Consider the following 19093-nt stretch of genomic DNA (forward strand, 5'->3'; position numbering starts at 1 on the left):
ATGCAGGATCGCAGCTCAGAAATACGACGCTCGCATTATGTTTAGCGTGGGATTTGGTAAAGATTGTTATTTGTCAGAACGATAAGTTTGTAGGAACGTGCGGTCACTGGGAGGCGCGAGCGCTGCTGAAGGGTTTCATGAGGACGCTGTCAGAGTCGGTGTTTTCTCCTATCAAATAGGATACAGAGATTTCATCAGCCTGTTGCATAAAAACTAAATCTTTTTTTATTGTGTCCCTTCTACAGTGGAAATTGCTCAGACTGTGCTTTCCTATACAGTTAAAAAAGGGGTATGCCAATGGCAGCATATGCCATAAAGGGCACTCTCGGGGGTCTATGGACACATTAGACATGTGCACTGGGAGTTGGGCATGTGTCCTTCATTACCAGCCTTGAAAAAAAAATACATGATTTCATGATACTCTGTCGGGAGATGTTTATACCATGTGTGTCTATATGTGGCCATACAATGTGCAAGTTCTAAAAAGTTGCAGGTGTTAGACATGAAACAAGGGTCTGATCTCTTAGGGACAAAAGTCACCTGTCAGAGTCTTTTGTAGCATGTCGCTGTGCTGTTGTCACGGGTGTGTCAGGTGTGACAGACAGTCATTCTGGATCCAGCTGTAGAAGGTCATTGCGCTTGGCTCTGCAGGCACCTTCTTGACCTTTTCATCTCTGTAGTGTAATGATATCCTTCTCCCTCTAGGACCTAGCAGTGACCTCCACCTTCTGCTACTAATTGACACACCCTTGCTGGATGTTTAAATACCTTCAGTCTCTCCAGAGAGTCACTGGTAATAGTTCTAAATTCATCTGTCCAAGCTTGAAGTACTAGTAGGTGGCTAGTGTCTTCTTGGAGTTACTTTGGAGGATAGTTGGCATGATCTCTCTGGTGTCTTCTCAAGCTAAGTGTTTCCCTTGTCTGTTTGCCCGTTTGTCTTTAATTGCAGTGAGGGCTGACTAGTGCTCACCCCGTCCCCTTCCTACCTAGGGCCTATTGCTTGGGGCAGTCAGGGATTTGGTTTCCTGCTCGGTGATAGGTGCAGAACCTAGTTAGGGACGTTAGGGGAGTCAGGGTGTTGTCAGATCTGCCTAGGGGTCTCCACTCCCCCTTTCCCTCGTGTTTGGGCTTCCTCCCCCTCTTCCTGTCGTTGCGCACTTAGTCTTTCCCTTACTTTGCGTGACAGCTGTCTGATCTGCATCCTTGAGGTCATGGGGCCGTTACCAAACACCGTGTTAAGACTGCTCTAAGTTTGGGTTCATGGGATTTTGGATGTCACTGATTCTCCACATTGAGATCCAGTTAGTAGCAAGAATTTTAATTTAAGCTCATTGGGAAAAAAACTTTGAGAATCAATTCATGGGAGGCAACCCAGGTCCAGCAGCCACATCAGTATCCTACAGCCGGTAGATGGGAGTCCTGTGACCGCCTCCTACCTGCCAACATCCCCCGCTCCCCTTGGATTCGCCCATCTGGCATGAAATCATTGGTGCAGTGAGACACACACACGATTTGGAACCAGGAAGATCCAGCTGTACAAATCTTCTAAAATCCATATTTTATTGGGTCATGCAAAAAATATTAAAAGTCCACCTTGGAGAGGAACAGCAAACGCGTTTCGAACTATAAGTTCTTAATCACTGCAATGTTGTTTGCTGTTCCTCTCCAAGGTGGACTATTAATATTTTTTGCATGACCCAATAAAATATGGATTTTAGAAGATTTGTTCAGCTGGATCTTCCTGGTTCCTCATTGTTCGTCTGGTAGCACTCCTGGCTCCGTGCTGTTGATCTTCTAGGTGGGTGAGCTGATTTTTCCCTTTCGTTTTCTGACACACACGATTTGGTGCCAGACTGGATGATCGAAAGAGGAACCATGAAAGCTGATGGGTAGGAGGTGAATCGGTGGGTCACAGGTCGCCCATCTGGATATTGACCATGATGCTGGACCAAGGCCTTGAACATTATTCACTCTCTCAGTTAATGCTTCACCCTTTGTAGACCCTCAAGTTACCAGCAAAACCAGAAACTCATCTAAAGGAACATCTGCCGATGGTTCTGTGGGAAAATTGGGTTATTTAAAGGAATTTCAGGTACGCTTATCACTTTTGTAACATCCCTGGTGGCGTGCTGGCATGGCTTAGCATCTCCCACCATGCAAGACCACCAACTTACCTACCAGGCCAGGCTGCGCACTATGCTCCTCTACTTGCTGTTTCATGTCTCTTGTCTGCTGGCTTAGGGCGGTGGCACTGGAACTTCCTAATTCTTAAAGTTATAGTGTGCGCAGTACTAATGTGTTCCCAGCCTATTGCTGTGAGTCACTGGATATTTAAGGCACCCCCGCCCAGTGGGAGGTGCCTGAGCAACACTTTCTTACAGTGTGTTCTGTGCAACTGTGAGTTGCCAGATCCTGTCTCGTATTTTGCCTGTCTCTGCCACCCTGGGGGCTGAGTACCCAGGCCTGTACCTATGTCCTGCATCTATACTGTTCAGCCACCCTGGGGGCTGCACACCCAGTCCTGTTTCCTGTACCTGAGACTTCTAGTCTGTTTCCGCCACCCTGAGGGCTGAGTACCCAGGCCCGTACCTGTATCTTGTTCCTGTACCTCGTTCCTGTCTGATCTGTGTCCTAGCCCATTACCTGTTACCCTCTTTGTCCGTTCCTTCTCATATCCTGCAGTGTCTGAACCAGTATCTAACGCCAACTCGTTGTCTCTGTACTTCTATTTGTGAGTTCTGCGTCCACTCGCTACTTCATAGCAAGTACCTTGTGTGTATCTGGCTCTGCTTTCCCGTTTCCCTGCCTCTGTATCTATCTCCTGTGTTCTTGCTATTTTCCTGCGTTTTCCTGACTGTCTGTTCCTTGTGAATATAGCCCTGTCCCACCTAGCCGCGCTCTGCAGCATTCCCGCCTAGCTGCACTCTGCGGCACTCACACCTGGCCGCGCTCTACAGCATTCCCGCCCAGCTCTGCTCTGCCCCGCTCTGCACCTGCGGCTCTGCTCTGCTTCCCGTCCGCACCTGCGGCTCCGGTCTGCCCTGCTTTGCTCCGCTTCCCGTCTGCACCTGCGGCTCCGCTCTGCCCTGCCCTGCTCCACTTCCCATCCGCACCTGCGGCTCTGCTCCTGTATCCCAGTCTATACTGGTCCCTATCCAGCCTGTCTACCCGCCTGTCTGTATACCAGCCGTACCCGCCAGTACCTGCCCGCCTGTATATCAGCCGTGCCCGCTAGTACTTGTCTGCCTATTTACACACCAGACGAACCTGCCCGTTCCTGCATACCCCGCTGTGGGTCAACAGCTGTGTGACCGAGGTCTGCCCTGGAGTAGCACCTGCGCCACCTCCCACTACGCTCCTCGGACCACATATTCGATTAAGCCGCCGTGCGTCCGTGGTTGGATCTGGCAAGGGCCCTAGTCAAGCCCCTCACACCCGGACTTTCATTTCTTTTTCCTTTTTGTGGTCCCTTAAGGCTAAAAATTGCTGTAAGAGAGTTATTCGACGAAAATATGATAATGACTTATTGATCATTGAAGACCAAGCACTGAAACCCCCGGCAATCACAAGAACAGGACACTTTTATCGCATTAGAATGGACCAGTACTACGGATGCTCGACCGCCGCTCCATACATTCCCTGCGGAGCTGCCGAGTGCCGCGCTTGGCTTTTTCTGGTGGTCCGATAGAGAGCAAATAGAGAGGCTGTAAAGCATACGCACTGCTGCCCCATTTTGTGGGCATAAAAGTGCCCCGTTCTGCCAATCGAGGTGGTTCCCACCAGTCAGACCCAGATATCGCCTATCCATAGGATACATATTTTTGTAAGACAACCCCTTTAATGACCTAAGGGTAAGGGTTTTTGATCATGAGCTCCAAGCAGTTGCCTGTAGCATCCTAATATTCTATGATGACCCGTCTCCTAAAATGTCCTCAATTAATTCTCTTCTCTTTCTTCCAACTTACTGAAGTGCAGAAAACTGAGGCTTCTGACGTCAGTTGTTTTTCAGGTTATAAAGGGGGAAGTGTTTAAAGTTTTTGCCCCAAAAAAATCTTTTATGACAGATATGAATGGAAAAAAATCTCCCAAGACCAATAATTATTCAGAAAAAAGAGACAAAAAGTCTTTTTAACCCCTCAGATCCCACTTCAATGTCTATGGAGCATCTCCGAGGATCCAACAATTAAATAATTCCAATGAAATAATTTATGCTAGATCAGCTTAATGTATAAGAGACCATGAGGACGTCATCACATGAGCAAAGGTGACCCCGGTGCCAGGTGAGAGTGGACCACTCACTGGAGTCACACTGAGCCCCTTGTCTACACCACCTCTTATGGTCAAACATAAAGCACTTTTCCCTAGTTTCCAGTGCTCTTCAACCTCCGTGGACCTTGTCAACTTCCAAACTGTGACCAGCGCAGGAAATTGCAACTAAAAATTGAATACTATTACTCAAGAAACACCTTTTGGACATTGCCTAACTCTTAGAATCAGTATCCTTTGGATGTCTCTTTAAAGGGTATTTTGGGCTGAACATATCCATCACCGGGAGACCCAACAATTCCCAGCAAGGGGGCCATTGTTTCTTGTCCCTCTCATAGTGGGGAGGCTGATTATGCATGCGCTCTGCCTCTCCTTAAGTCAATAGTATGGATAGACAGGTGCCTGTGACGCGCCCCCTGGGCCGCATGTGTGTGTGGATACCCGGATCCGGACCCGTTGTGGATGCTGGGGGTTGTAGTCCTTGCGTGGCGGGGACCCGGTCCCGTGGCTCAGGGTGGTCAACCCAAATGGTGGTCTATTTATAGGGTTTTGTGATTAAATGTCCGACTACGCCACCCGTGGATTGCGGTCAGAATGAACCGTCGCTGCAGGCAGACCGCTGAGGCTGGTGTTGTGGGTGCAGCAGAGCGTAGCATAACTCCCCACGGGAGGAGTATAGCCTCAGGGCAGCAAGTGTGGAAGTTGGGGGTGATGGTGTGCGGGAGCAGCAGTAACGACACAGAGTCCTGTAATGCAGTCCAGGGTATTTACTCACAGTTCTTTATCCACGTTACTCCAGCTGGTCATAACGTCCCACGGCGCACTGTGCTCACCAGGTGAGGGGCTCGGCCTACTCCCAGATAACTTTGGAGTGTTTCACAGGACCCCATTTGTGTGTCCTTTCTCTGGCCTGTCATACCCCACCAGTGACCACGTTTCTGTCCGGCTGCCTCGGGCCTTCTCTGGTAAACCTTGGCACCGTTTCCCTGACCCTATGTGGTGCCTTCCTAGCGGGTGTAGCGAGGGGCTGCGCCACATGAAATGTCACAGCCTCCGGTTTCTAGCTGAGGGTAGTTCCCCGCCTCCACTAGTTTCGGGGACCGGTCTCCCCCTTTGGCCTGACCCCCCTACGCAGGAAGATTCGGGCGTGCGGTGGCGACTCGCCGGTCCACACCCCTGGGATCCCTTCGTTCCTTGTTCCTGGAGCCTTCTCCGCTCCTCTTTCTTCCTTCTCCTTCCTCCAGGCCCCGGCTGCTCTCTCCGGCATGCCTGCGGAGCAGAGCCCATGCTCCCAGCCTCCTTCTCTCCTAACTACTGAACTCACTTCTTCTCTCAGAACTAAGATGGTACCCACCTTTTATACCTACCTCTAAGTGCACCCAGGAACTGCCCTCTCCCTCCTATGCACTACAGGGTCCCCCCTTCCTCGGTGTTCCCTCCCCCCACTCCAGCCAGGGACAGGGACTGTCGTGCTCTACTTGGAGCATATCGGTCGCCCTGTCCCCCGGAAATGTGGTGTAATTCATGCAGGTGTCGGGGTCCTAATACACACTCCATCTTTACCTGGAAGTGAGTTATCGCACATCTGGATGAGATACAATACCTCTGTAGCGGCCGAACACTTGCATAATACAGGCGCATGCACGACTTCTCGTGACATTCTTGGGTAAGTGTCACGGGTGTGTTGGGTGTGACGGACAGTCATTCTGGATCCGGCTGTAGAAGGTCCCTGAGCTTGGCTTTGCAGACACCTTCTTGATCTTTTTACCATCCTTCCCTGTCAAGGACCCCACTTTCTGTTGCTAATTAACACACCCTTGCTGGACCTTTAAATAACACCCAGTGTCTCCAGAGAATCGCTGGTGATAGAAGTAAATTTCTCTGTTCATGCCTGGAGTTCTAGCAGTCGGCTAGTTTCTTCTTGGAGTTCCTTTGTGATCGTTGTGATCGCTCTGGTGTCTTCTCAAAGCTAAATGTAGCCCCTTGTCTGTTTCCCTTGTTTGTCTTTAGTTGCAGTGGGGGCTGGCTAGTGCTCACCCCGTCCCCTCCCTACCTAGGGACTTGCTCTAGGGTCAGTAGGGATTAGGTATCCTGCTCGGCAATAGGTGAGTAACCTATTTAGGGACGGTAGGGGAGTCAGAGTGTTGGAAGATTTGCTTAGGGGGTCTCCACTACCTCTTTTCCTAGTTGCTGGGCTTCCCCCACTTTTCCCCTTGTCGTATGCTGGGTCCTTCCCACACCTAACATGACAGTAAGATCCAGCTGCCAGGCGAGAATGATGGAAGAACAGGGGACACAAATCCCGTATTCTGGTAATCAGAGGGGTTGGAGTGGTGGTCCCCACACTGCTCCAACGTGATCTGGTGAATAAACCATAAGTTGCTTAAGTCTGAACACTCCGTTACATTTCACCTTCTTTCCATCATTTTGATACATTTTGCACGCTCGTTCTTTGTCCACATTGTTTGAGTTATGAGAAAAGTTCTTACCTTTCTAAGTATTTCCATAATTTTCTTTAGATTTTGGACTTCGCTTTGCGAGGAGAACAAATGCCTGTTCATTAATAATTCCTGAAGTCCTTCGGCGTGATAGCCAATCTATATGTCACAATGAAATGCAAACATTCAATCACAAAATAATGTGTTTTTCTCTTGGTAGAGGAACAAAGACGATTCTTACCTCAAACAGATCGGTGAAGCCCCCCATGAAGTAGGTTTTGAGTCTTCCGAGAGCAGCTACGGGGAGAACGTCGGCAGGATTGTGCATTATATTGAATGTGCTTTCAATCCCAGACATGAGGGAATCTGAGGTCAAAAAGTAAAAAAATAAATAAATAAGGAAAAGTTACTGAAACAAAAACAGTCAATAAATCTAAATAAAATAAAACGCCGTCAGTTCTGCACTTAAGAGTTCACCGTATAGCAAATTACAGAACAAAATGGTTTCATTCACATAGATAGAAATCAGCAGCAAAAGTCCAATTGTAATGGATCCCTATATAAAAAGGTGACGTAGAAACCCAACTAGCAAGAATACATAGCGGCCAAAATGTTTATTTCTACTAAGTTAACCTATGGTAACTTTATTTGCTAACTTTCATCCAAAAACAGCGCCACCCTTGTCTACAGGTCACGTGAGGTATTGCAAGTGACCCCCATTCACTTCGATGGAGCAAAGTTTCAATATCAGATCCCTTTCTTTCAGAACTCTGTTTTTCTTGTAAAAGTGAAATATTAGACACAACCTGTAGACAGGGGTGGCATTTTTTTTGGAAGCCAGCAGCCAGGTGGATGCCCCAGTTATTGTAAATTCAGCATAATAAAATAAACAAAATAATGTTCCTTAACAATTTTTTTATGGCCTCTTAGGAGACATATTATATATCAAATCTAAAAATATATAAAATATAGGTAAAAAGTGCAAAAAAAATACAATATATCACCAAAGTATCTTTACATTTTAGATACACTCATGATCATAACACCATGTGCTATTTCAACAGGCTATGAAAAAAAAAAAAAATTATATATATATATAAAATAATTTTCAATATTTACGCATAACAAAACAAAATGTAAAAAATTACATAGTGACTTATATGTACCTCCTATAAGTGCCCAAAAATCATTCCGGTTTTTCCCTTATAAAACAAGGCCTCACAGCTACAATGGTGAAAAATAATAGTAAAGTTATGGCTGTTGAAATGCAGAGAGACAAAAACAAAAATAAAAATGTGTCTGCTGATTGAAATAGTTTATAGGGAAGCAATTGTCAGAAAATGACCTGTTATTTAAATCTGGCTTTTGTGTGACGTGTATTTTTTTAATGTTGGTAATGGTTTTTTTCATATCACAATCTTTATTTAAAAACAAAACTAGCCATCTTGCAATTTTCACACCAGCCACTGGGGCTATTTTAGACTCAAGCCCCCATCTCACCTAGCGAGATCGCTGCTGTGTCACGGTTTTGGTGACGCAACAGCAACCTCACCAGCGATGTCGCTATGTGTGACACTTTGCAGCGATCAGGCCCCTGCTGTGAGGTCGCTGATCGCTGCAAAGTGTCCTGGACCATTTTTTGGTCTTTGCCCTCCCGCTGGTCAGCACACATCGCTGTGTGTGACCAGCGGGACCAGCGATTAGGCTGGTAACCATGATAAACAGCGCACGCGCTCTTAGTAACCCGATGTTTATCATGGTTACCAGCCTGCTCCTGCTTCAGCAGACTGGTAACCAGGAGCAGGACATCGTGGAAAGATTCTTTCCACAATGTCGCTGCTCCCCTGATCGCCTGTTTGACATCTCACCAGCGATCACATAGCGATGCAGCAACGATCCCTGACAGGTCGTATCGTTGTCGGGATCGCTGTAGCGACACTAAGTGTGACGGGGCATTCAGACTTCCTGTAATTTTTGGAAAAGTTTCCAGCAGTTTCCTTATGATCAGAGGCAGCAGAACAATGACTGATAACACCTCTATATACAGTAGATAACACAGGATCCACCATTCACAATAGGTGATATCACAGCTCACCTCCTTCTCCTCCTGTACAATGACTGATAACACCTCTATATACAGTAGATAACACAGGATCCACCATTCACAATAGGTGATATCACAGCTCACCTCCTCCTCCTCCTGTACAATGACTGATATCACCTCTATATACAGTAGATAACACAGGATCCATCATTCACAATAGGTGATGTCACAGCTCACCTCCTCCTCCTCCTGTACAATGACTGATATCACCTCTATATACAGTAGATAACACAGGATCCATCATTCACAATAGGTGATGTCACAGCTCACCTCCTCCTCCTGTACAATGACTGATAACACCTCTATATACAGTAGATAACACAGGATTCACCATTCACAATAGGTGATGTCACAGCTCACCTCCTCCTCCTGTACAATGACTGATCACACCTCTATATACAGTAGATAACACCGGATTCACCATTCACAATAGGTGATGTCACAGCTCACCTCCTCCTCCTCTTGTACAATGACTGATAATACCTCTGTATACAATAGTTAACACAGGATTCAACATTCACAATCGCTGATGTCCCAGCTCACCTCCTCCCCCTCCCTTCACAATGACCTTTACTCATTAGATGCTTTAATATAATATATAGGGTCAGAGTTTGTTCATTGTGATTAATGTAAATGTGGATTTCCTGAAACAACAAGAAATTTAAAGTCTAAAAAAAAAAACCCTCCATTGTCCGGTGTGAAAATTGCCATAGATTGTGATAGGGAAAAAATATTGTCAACAATTTTTGGAAAATACATTTAACACAAAAAAAGTTGATTTAAAGGGAATCTGTCAGTGGGGTAATCCCATGCCTACGTAGACGGCTGAGGAGGACGGATCCTACTGACAAAGTCCCTATAAGCACAGATCGTTCCAGTTTCCCTTGCTATCTTCCCCTTTTTGAAGCTCATTATGGAGTTTTCCTATTGATTTTTTTTTCCTTACCTGAAAACGCGTCATAACGAAACTGACCGAGAAATTCATTTCTCGTGACTTCATATTTGGACTTCAGGATGACGACTGCCATGTTGCAGACTGCGGCCCTGTTAAGACAAGACGTGTCTTATCGGTATAGAGCTATAGAGGAAGATTGTAAACCCGGCTCAACTTCATGCAGATTTGAAGTTGTGATTGGATGATATTAAATAACACGAGACTTATTATGTATTATCTGAAAACTTTAAATAATCTTGGGGAAAGAATAAATTACAACTTTGTCCTTCATTATCTTTTATCTTGGCTTAACATAAACCCAAGATGGGTGGGATGCCTGAGCAGCTTAGAATAAATCATTTTTTTGTGATACTCTGTCGGGAGATGTTCATTCTATCCGTGTCTATATGTGGCCACCCAGTGGTTGTGATCTTGAACTGCAGCCTGTTGAGAGTTTTGCGAGCACAGAAATGAATGGGAAGTGTTGAGCTGCTCCATTAATGTCTAAAAGTTTGCGGAAACTATAAGTAGAAAACCCAAATGAGTTCAACTCTGCACGGCCAAAATGATCCCCTTCTACAACATCATCTATTCTTTTTTTTGGAGTTTTCAAAAATATTAAAAATTTTTTATCAAGTTTTTTTCAAATGTATCTAAACACACCTGATGCTGCAAGTTTATTTTGACTTTTTACTTTCTGAAAATCGACTTTTATTTTGCCGTAGTCACATGTGATGACAGCTCCCCCCCACTGTAAGCGTAGCATCCAGTATAAGACCCGCTGAGCCCCCCCCCAGGACCGACTTACACATCTTGAAGATCGGGTGTGACACTTTCACTCAGCCGCTTCATTAAATAATACACAAAGCTGCCCACATGCATGTCACTCTCCTTCATCAGAGACTTGGCCACGGTCATCACCACAGTAGCCGTCGGCTTGTTGCTCATAACGAGCCCCGCGGCTATCATTCGGATCGCTGGGTGTTGCTGCGAGTCCAAATACAACTGAAGGCAAATATCCGAAACCTAAATGGAAGAATTGGAAAAATAAACAGGATTTCTTCTTTCAAACGCGTTGGATACATTTCACCAAGTATATGTATGGAAACAAGTTAATTTGTTTGTGAGATGCGCTGGGCTGGATTTATAACGGTTGCACAGTAGGACGGTGGCCACAGGTGGCGCCGGATCAGAGGCTGCTCGTTTCCAGCACAGCGGGAGTTCAGAACTTATTTTCTTTCACTGGTAAAGGAAAATGAGTTGAGAGAATGAGAAGATGAACTGATTCCAGGCTAAACTCTGCAGGAATGAATTGTATCGGACAGTCGCACTATATTCTGTTCTTTACAGAGATTAAAAAAAGTCTAAAAAAAAAAAAAATTCTCCAAATTGGGAAAAGGATCTGCATGGAGCGGGGATTACATTACCAAACATTGTGAACCTACTTGCACCAATCACTTAGTGGGGTTGCTGGCCCTAGATACAGCCATCTTTAGAGCAGCACATGCAAGCTCCAGAGCAAAGAGCTTGTAAGCATTGCTCTCCTTGCCTAGGAGTATGGCCACTTCTGGTAGTCTGCAGCAGTGGCCGGTAACATGGACAACAAGCAGCTAACTATAGAGCTATTAATCCTTCTGTTTTTCAGAGCGGAAGTAAATGGCAAAGTTGTTTGTTTTTACAGCACTTTTCAATTTTATCTATTTAAGATTAGAAAACCTCTTTATAACTGGTTCTGAGTGGGGAAGAAAGTCAACAAAGTGTTAATAAAGAAGGTTCCAATAAAATTCAACTCTACAATAAAGGTCTACCTTTTTTAGTCAGTGATCTACAGATGTGTCCAGCCATTAATATATTATTGTGGTGCGTTCGCAAAATTCTTAGCCGGCTGCAACTCACATCACAACCACTAGGTGGCTAAAGTATCTCAAAAACAGTTTTCTTTCAAAGCTGGTTTTATCGTGACACTCATCTTCTGATATGCAGAGGCAAAAAAGAAAGGTAAGGAAGGACACATCTGTGCACCAAGTATAATTGTGTCAGATTTCCTGTTGTCCTTCTACAGTTTGACCCACTAGTGGCTGCTATTGCTCACCTTAATGATTGTGCTGCAATCCCACTCATTACCACTGGAGGCTGCTGTTGTGTTCTGCAATTGCCCTTTACCAAGATGGCAGATTCTGAACCTGTGCAATCCATCTTGTTTCCTGTTTGGGTCTACTTAAAGCTGCATAGATCTCTCGCTCATTGCTTGAGTATTGTGTCTAGCTGTTAGCCTAGTTCCAGTTTCCAGCTCCTGAACATTCTTACCGAGACGGTTCTCACTTATCTACGGATTGTTTCCTACAACTCCTTTTCTAAACTCCAAGAACTGCTACTACCGCTTGCTGTTCCTGCTAATGCTCCTTCAGCCACTGGTTTCCAGCAGTACTACGCCAGTATCATAACAAATGGGAGCTATATTAGGATTTTTATGCCAATTCACGTATGCAGGAGAGAAATCTAAAACTCTGGTGTCTTCCTGTAAAATCTATTACTGGTCCCCCCTACTATGTGGAATTTATAAAACTGGTTTCTTTATAAGAGATATAGAGATATTTCCTCCCCCTCGAGTATCTGAACTCTGTAACTACACCCTTGTACATATGGGCATGCATGGAGGGCATGGTGGCTCAGTGGTTAGCACTGGTGTCTTGCGGCACGGGATCTAACATGGAGTTGTATGTTCGCCAAATAGTCTCCTGAGTTTCCTGAGATTTACTGATTTCTTAGCCTCCTGTTAAAAAAATTACCCTCTTGTGGGTCTAGAATAAGGAGATTAGACTTGGAGCCCCAATAGGAAAAGAGCAGAGTTAAATTAAGTTTTTTCAAACTTATTGTAGACGGCCCATGATGTGAGCAGTGATGGGACTCGTAGCTGGTGTGTAATGGCCAGGGATGTGGCTCTTCAGCTAGTGGCTAGTGATATAGTTCTTAACTGGTAGCCAGTGGCCAGATATATAGGGTTGACTGGTTTTATACCATTTTTTGTCCCCGGTGTTATTTCGGAAAAAATAATATCGTTAGCTTTCAGTGTCTGATGTCCCTCATGCAGAGGACAAGAGGCCACCGGGGCTCCTGGGCCGTTGGTGGAGGAACGCGTCTCTACAACAATCCGTGGCTCGTTTTCCGTGACCCATGGATGGGCGTTTAGGTACCTTGGTGGGATGTTTCTTTGCTATGTTTCTCAAGGACGTTACAGCAACCGCCTGGACTGGCAGTGATAGGGTGGATGCCAAGGAGGAGAATCTGGGAATATACTTCATGATCCGCTTCATAGAGACCACTTGTCCGGCATTTCCAAGAGACTTCAGGGCCAGGACGAGGTCCTCGTTATGTACAGACTCCGTCGCTTCAGACAGAAGATCATAAAGAGGCTAAAAAAGAAGAAAACACGGAAAGTTCTAGATTCCAGGTGTGAATGATCGGACGTCTCACAGTAAAATGCAACGAATACGGAAGAAAGTGTCATCAGCAAATGCTTCACTCTAGTTTTTATGTTAATTATATTTCACAGCTTTTTTATTAATTTCATTTTCATTTTCTAGATGAATATTTACATAACAATATCCTAAAATCTTCCAGATTTCCCTCTGACCACAGACAATAATATAACACTGACACTGTTCTGTAGAAATCACTTTTCAGCAGTCATCTCATTATCAGCACAGGCAGGATAACAATCACAAGTAATATCAGGATCCATCATTCACAATAGGTGATGTCACAGCTCACCTCCTCCTCCTCACTACACAATGACCTCAGTGCAGGATAGAGAGCAGGCACACAAGATTCTCAGAGAAGAGAACAGATGATGTCACAGCTCACCTCCTCCACCTCACTACACAATGACCTCAGTGCAGGATAGAGAGCAGGCACAAAAGACTCTCCCAGAGAAGAAAACAGATGATGCTACAGCTCACCTCCTCCACCTCACTGCACAATGACCTCAGCACAGGATAGAGAGCATGGCCACAACATTCTTTCATAGAAGCCAGTAGGTTATGTCACAGCTCACCTCCTCCACCTCACTACATAATGACCTCAGTGCAGGATACAGAGCATGCCCACAAGACTCTCATAAAGAAGACAATAGATGATGTCACAGCTCACCTTCCCTCCCTCACTACACAATGACCTCAGCACAAGATAGAGAGCATGCCCACAAGACTCTCATAAAGAAGATAATAGATGATGTCACAGCTCACCTTCCCTCCCTCACTACACAATGACCTCAGCACAAGATAGAGAGCATGCCCACAAGACTCTCATAAAGAAGATAATAGATGATGTCACAGCTCACCTTCCCTCCCTCACTACACAATGACCTCAGCACAAGATAGAGAGCCTGCCTACAAGACTCTCATAAAGAAGATAATAGATGATGTCACAGCTCACCTTCCCTCCCTCACTACACAATGACCTCAGCACAAGATAGAGAGCATGCCCACAAGACTCTCATAAAGAAAATAACAGATGATGTCACAGCTCACCTCCTCCACCTCACTGCACAATGACCTCAGCACAGGATACAGAGCATGCCCACAACATTCTTTCATAGAAGCCAATACGTTATGTCACAGCCCACCTACTCCCCCTTCCTGTACATAGACTTCTGTGCAGATTATAGAACATGCCCCCAACACTCCTTTTGAAGTCAATGGTTCTATTACTGCTTATGGCTGACGTAAAGCACGTCTACTCATGTTTAACGTTCGTTCAGGCACGATGGCGGCCCCCATAGTTATGCGCAGTCTAATAAGAAACAACAATCACAGAAAGACCCCCAACAGACTAGAAGAAAATAAAATGCAACATTATTTATTCTAAAATAATAAATGTGATACATTCCCTCTAAAGGGGGCTAGAAAGTGATATGCCATGACTTTATAGAGGGGTCTGACCTCTGGGATCATCCCCGATCCTATGACTGAAGAGCTGCAGTGCTGATCTAACGTTGTGCACAGCGCCCTTCCTAGTCATCTGGCCGTGCAGGGTACTACATCCAGACCACACAATGACCCCCACAGCTCCTGGAGGAATGGATTGCACAATGGCCGGGTCCTGACATTCTATATTCCTTCATCTCTCCGGGACGAAGCAATTTGAATATAGAATTCGGCAGCTTTGTAGTCACCGGAAATCTATGACCTAGCAGAAATGAAATAATACATTTTTTTTCTGCTGATAGTGAATTAAAGCTGACATTCTCATTGCTAGCAGCATTATGCCGTCTAATCGTGCGGCGCTCTCCTCTGTAAGCGCATTAGCTTCAATGAGACATGATATGATTACATTGTGGGCGGGAAGTCGCGCTCACTTTGGCAGCGGCGTTCGGCCGACTCCATGAATTCAGAGATACAACACATTTACTTCCAGATAAAGCTGATGTTTTGTTTCCCGTCTGGGCAATTGAGAAGACGTCTTCTCTGCTATTCACGTGTTCAGAATTAATTTCATTTTCAATGTTAACGTTTTTTTTTTTTTTATGGCAGCGGAAACTGACAAATATTTCAGATAGAGGAAATCAAATGGAAAGCTCGATTCAGCCTTATTTTTTTTTTTACCGTAACTGTACCAAATTGCATAGAAAGGTATATTTTTTAACCTATTACATTTGATAATAAAAATATATATTTTAATCCCTTCATGACTGAGTGATTTTCTTTTATGTGCTTTTTTTTTTTTTTCCTACATCTATTTTAATTTTCCGTCTCCAAACCATATGAGGGCTTGTTTTGTTTGTGGGACGTGTTATAATTTTAAATTATACCACTTATTTTACCATAATATGTACTTGAAAAACAGGAAAAAAAAATTACAAGTGCAGTGAAATGGTGAAAAAAAAAAAAAATTAACAGCAGCATCTAAATGGTTAACAGCAGCATCTAAATGGTTAACAGCAGCAATCAGAGCTCAGTTCCGGCAGCTGCTGTTAGAGACAGAGGCCAGCATCGCCTGTGTGTGGAGGAAGCTCAGCTGTTAAGCCCCTTCCACACTCAGTGACCCCAGCGCTGATCTAGATATACATTACTTTGCATAAAGGAGCTAATTTTTATTTTTTTCAACATAATGCACCTATTTTTGCACTTGAACACATATTAAAGGGGTTCACCACATTGGGAAAATTCTTGTTAGAAGGGTCACTTGACAATTAGCAGATCACAAAGTGTCCTTTTCATGGACTCCCCAGTGATTTGATGTTAGAATCCTGGCAGTAAGTACTCGCTTTATCTGCAGTGCCCCCGCAAGTATTACACAGCCTCCATTCATATCAATGGATGGCTGTGTGACCTCTCTAGCCCCCAAAGTCACCATCTAGCCCCATCCTAAGGGTCCCCAGAAGAAGAGCTAATTTACTGAGGTCAGTTCTGGTCAACAATGGTCAGTAATGTTACATATGTATGATTAGACGTTGTGGTAATTACCTGCAGAGCTTGTTCTGGGCATAAATCCTCTGTGCTGCAGAACTTATATACCAATGATCCATAGGCGAGATAAGCTACTTTCCGGAGTAGAGGACGATGTCCGGACTTCACAGCCTCCAGTAAAGACTGGAATAGATAATAAAATCTGCATTATGTGATATTTACCGAAAAAAGTCATGAGAAATGAGAGCACGAGAAAAATATTACCGTAAAATCATCCTTACAGGCAGAGGAACGCAATTCATAAGATATTTAAAACTGTTGTAAATATTCATTGTCACAAATCAAGAAGACCCATCAAATGAGGAGGATAGCCCAAATTGTGGCTACTTAGATTGGAAAGTGGCTAGTTAATGGATGACCTGACTCCTGGGTGCAAATATATTAGTAGACAATGTAGAGACCTTATTCAGTAGCCGAAACAAGGGGGAATCCTCTATGAAGAAAGGAGAGAAGGTTTCGCCATCATCATAGAAGGGGTTCTTTACTGTAAGAGCAGTGACACATTGAAATTCCTGCCACAAGACATAGCGATGGCCGACTCCAGATTAATGGGGGCTTGGATGTATTTTTATTACATAAGCTTCTTACATTGCTTATGATTGGTCAGCATCATACAGGGAGAAGAAGTCCACGCCTCTAGTGAAATCTGTGCGATAACGCCCACTTAGACTTCACAAAAGAAAGCCGAAATAAAAAAAAAATAAATAAAAAAAAAAGGTTTTATTCCACTCTGTAGCCACTACTACATTGTGTGTCCAGTGATGTCTGCCTGTACGGCATGTGACCACTGAGGGCAGTAATTTGCTGAATCTTAGGGCATCATCATTGCAGAACCGGCAGGGACCACCAGAGCGGCGCCACTAGTGACTCAATGGATAAGTAATTTCTTAGTTTTTGTTCTATTATGTTTTAACGCTTTCTCTTCTTGGACAATTCTCAGATATCCCTTTAATTCATTCTGCAAGTAAAATCTACTGCGTCAGGCCAGGAGCAGTCACGTACCCTGCCTCTATGCCTTTAAACTGAATTATGCTGGAAGGACCACGATGTTCGGAATCGGGTAAAACACGTAATTCTTCATCTTTAGCTTGAAGACTTGACAACTGCTCCAACCTCATTTTTTGGATCAGAGCGACGCAGTTGTCACTTCCGCAGTTACCCCCGGGGCATCTGCATTGCAGCTTATTGCAGCCGTGTTTATTCTGCTAAGGAGAAGCAATTTTTTATCATTTAATTGACCCCGTTCCATCATTTTATCTTCTGTCAGTGACGCTATAATTCAGCCGCAGGAAGGAAGCGGAGAGAACTGCAAAGTGTGACTTTCAAGTGTTCCATTTAGATGAACTATGACATGATGTTCAGTACCTTCGCTTCTGCCATTGCCTCCCGATCCGCTTTAATTAAATGTAAAGCCAGCGGTACAGACTGTGCGGCTTCAAACTCGCTCAGTTCTCGGAGCTTCACCTTTAAAAACCTTAGTGACAAATGATTACCGATGGAAGGAACGGCGTCTAAAAACCAGCGCCTGGAAACAAAAGGCAAAAAAACAGAAAAGTGAGAAAAATAAACAGTAAAGTTCCTCAAAGTCCACCTATAACCTGATTATCAGATATTCCGGATTATTGCGAACCTTGATAATAAATACAATCTAAGGAAGCCTGAGTTATCTCCTCGGTGGATCTCTGCTCAGGATTTTGCTTTTGCTTTTGGGAAATTCCACATTTCATTTCAGCTGAAGGGATTGTGTTTGTGTCAAAGTCTTAAATGGTAAAAAAATTGCAAAGTGTCTGTAAAAAACAATACATTTTTGCTAATTACTTCTTATTATAAATTCTCAGAATGGATCGGTTTTTTACCTTTATAATTTATGGCTCTTTGTCAAGATTACCGGCCACCTCTGCAGTCTCCGGCCACCTCTGCAGTCTGCAATCACAGGTGTCCCGAGGTAAGCTGCTTTTTTTTTGTAATTAATAAGATTTGTATTGAATGTAACTCTTGTTAGTCACAACAATTTAACTGAATCGTGTGTAATTAAGTGGCCAGATACCTCTGGTGGTGGCTTATTTCCCATTAGAAAAAGGGATCACGCATGTAAAAATCCAATATACCCAATCCTTCTTTACTCCGACATCCACTGTAGAGGAAGAGGTTGAGGGAAGTCTGTCAGTAGGCTTTTCCTATGCAATCAGAGATCGGCATGTTGTTGGGGCAGAGACCCTGACTCCAGCATTGTGTCACTTACTAGGCTGTGTTTAACTGTTTCAATACAATCAGTGTTTTATCAGCAGGAGATTATCTCTACAGGACTTGGTATCTTGTGCTTCCTAGTGGTATCCTACTCCCAGCACTAATTAGTAGCATTCTGTAAATATACAATGTGCACAAAAATGCTGCCAATCAGTGGTGTGGGCGGGGCTGTACACAGAAAGCTGCCAATCAGTGGTGTGGGCAGGGCTGTAGACAAAAAGCTGCCAATCAGTGGTGTGGGCAGGGCTACACACAGAAAGCTGCCAATCAGTGGTGTGGGCGGGGCTATACACAGAAAGCTGCCACTCAGTGGTGTGGGCAGGGCTAGACACAGAAAGCTGCCACTCAGTGGTGTGGGCAGGGCTAGACACAGAAAGCTGCCACTCAGTGGTGTGGGCGGGGCTATACAAAGAAAGCTGACAATCAGTGGTGTGGGCAGGGCTACACACAGAAAGCTGCCAATCAGTGGTCTGGGCGGGGCTATATACAGAAAGCTGCCAATCAGTGGTGTGGGCAGGGCTATACACGGAAATCTGCCAGTCAGTGATGTGGGCGGGGCTATAGACAGAAAGCTGCCAATAAGTGGTGTGGGCGGGGCTATATACAGAAAGCTGCCAATCAGTGGTGTGGGCGGTGC

At 44.7% G+C, this 19093-nt stretch overlaps 1 protein-coding gene across 1 annotated transcript in view; it reads right to left on the reverse strand.

The window, feature by feature from the left end:
* LOC141157104 (vitellogenin-1-like) overlaps positions 1-19093 on the reverse strand; it is a 164208-nt gene that overhangs the window by 107543 nt on the left and 37572 nt on the right. The window contains exons 9-15 of the mRNA XM_073643952.1: positions 17575-17734; positions 16207-16332; positions 12937-13155; positions 10551-10768; positions 9755-9852; positions 6946-7070; positions 6756-6863 (exon numbers count right to left, since the gene is read on the reverse strand). Of these exons, the coding sequence (XP_073500053.1) occupies positions 6756-6863; positions 6946-7070; positions 9755-9852; positions 10551-10768; positions 12937-13155; positions 16207-16332; positions 17575-17734 (1054 nt within the window). The remainder of the gene's footprint in view (positions 1-6755; positions 6864-6945; positions 7071-9754; positions 9853-10550; positions 10769-12936; positions 13156-16206; positions 16333-17574; positions 17735-19093) is intronic.

The sequence above is a fragment of the Phyllobates terribilis genome, unplaced genomic scaffold (genome assembly GCF_046119375.1).
Source record: "Phyllobates terribilis strain yellow unplaced genomic scaffold, ASM4611937v1 Scaffold_8__6_contigs__length_399053987, whole genome shotgun sequence".
Taxonomy (NCBI): Eukaryota; Metazoa; Chordata; class Amphibia; order Anura; family Dendrobatidae; genus Phyllobates; species Phyllobates terribilis.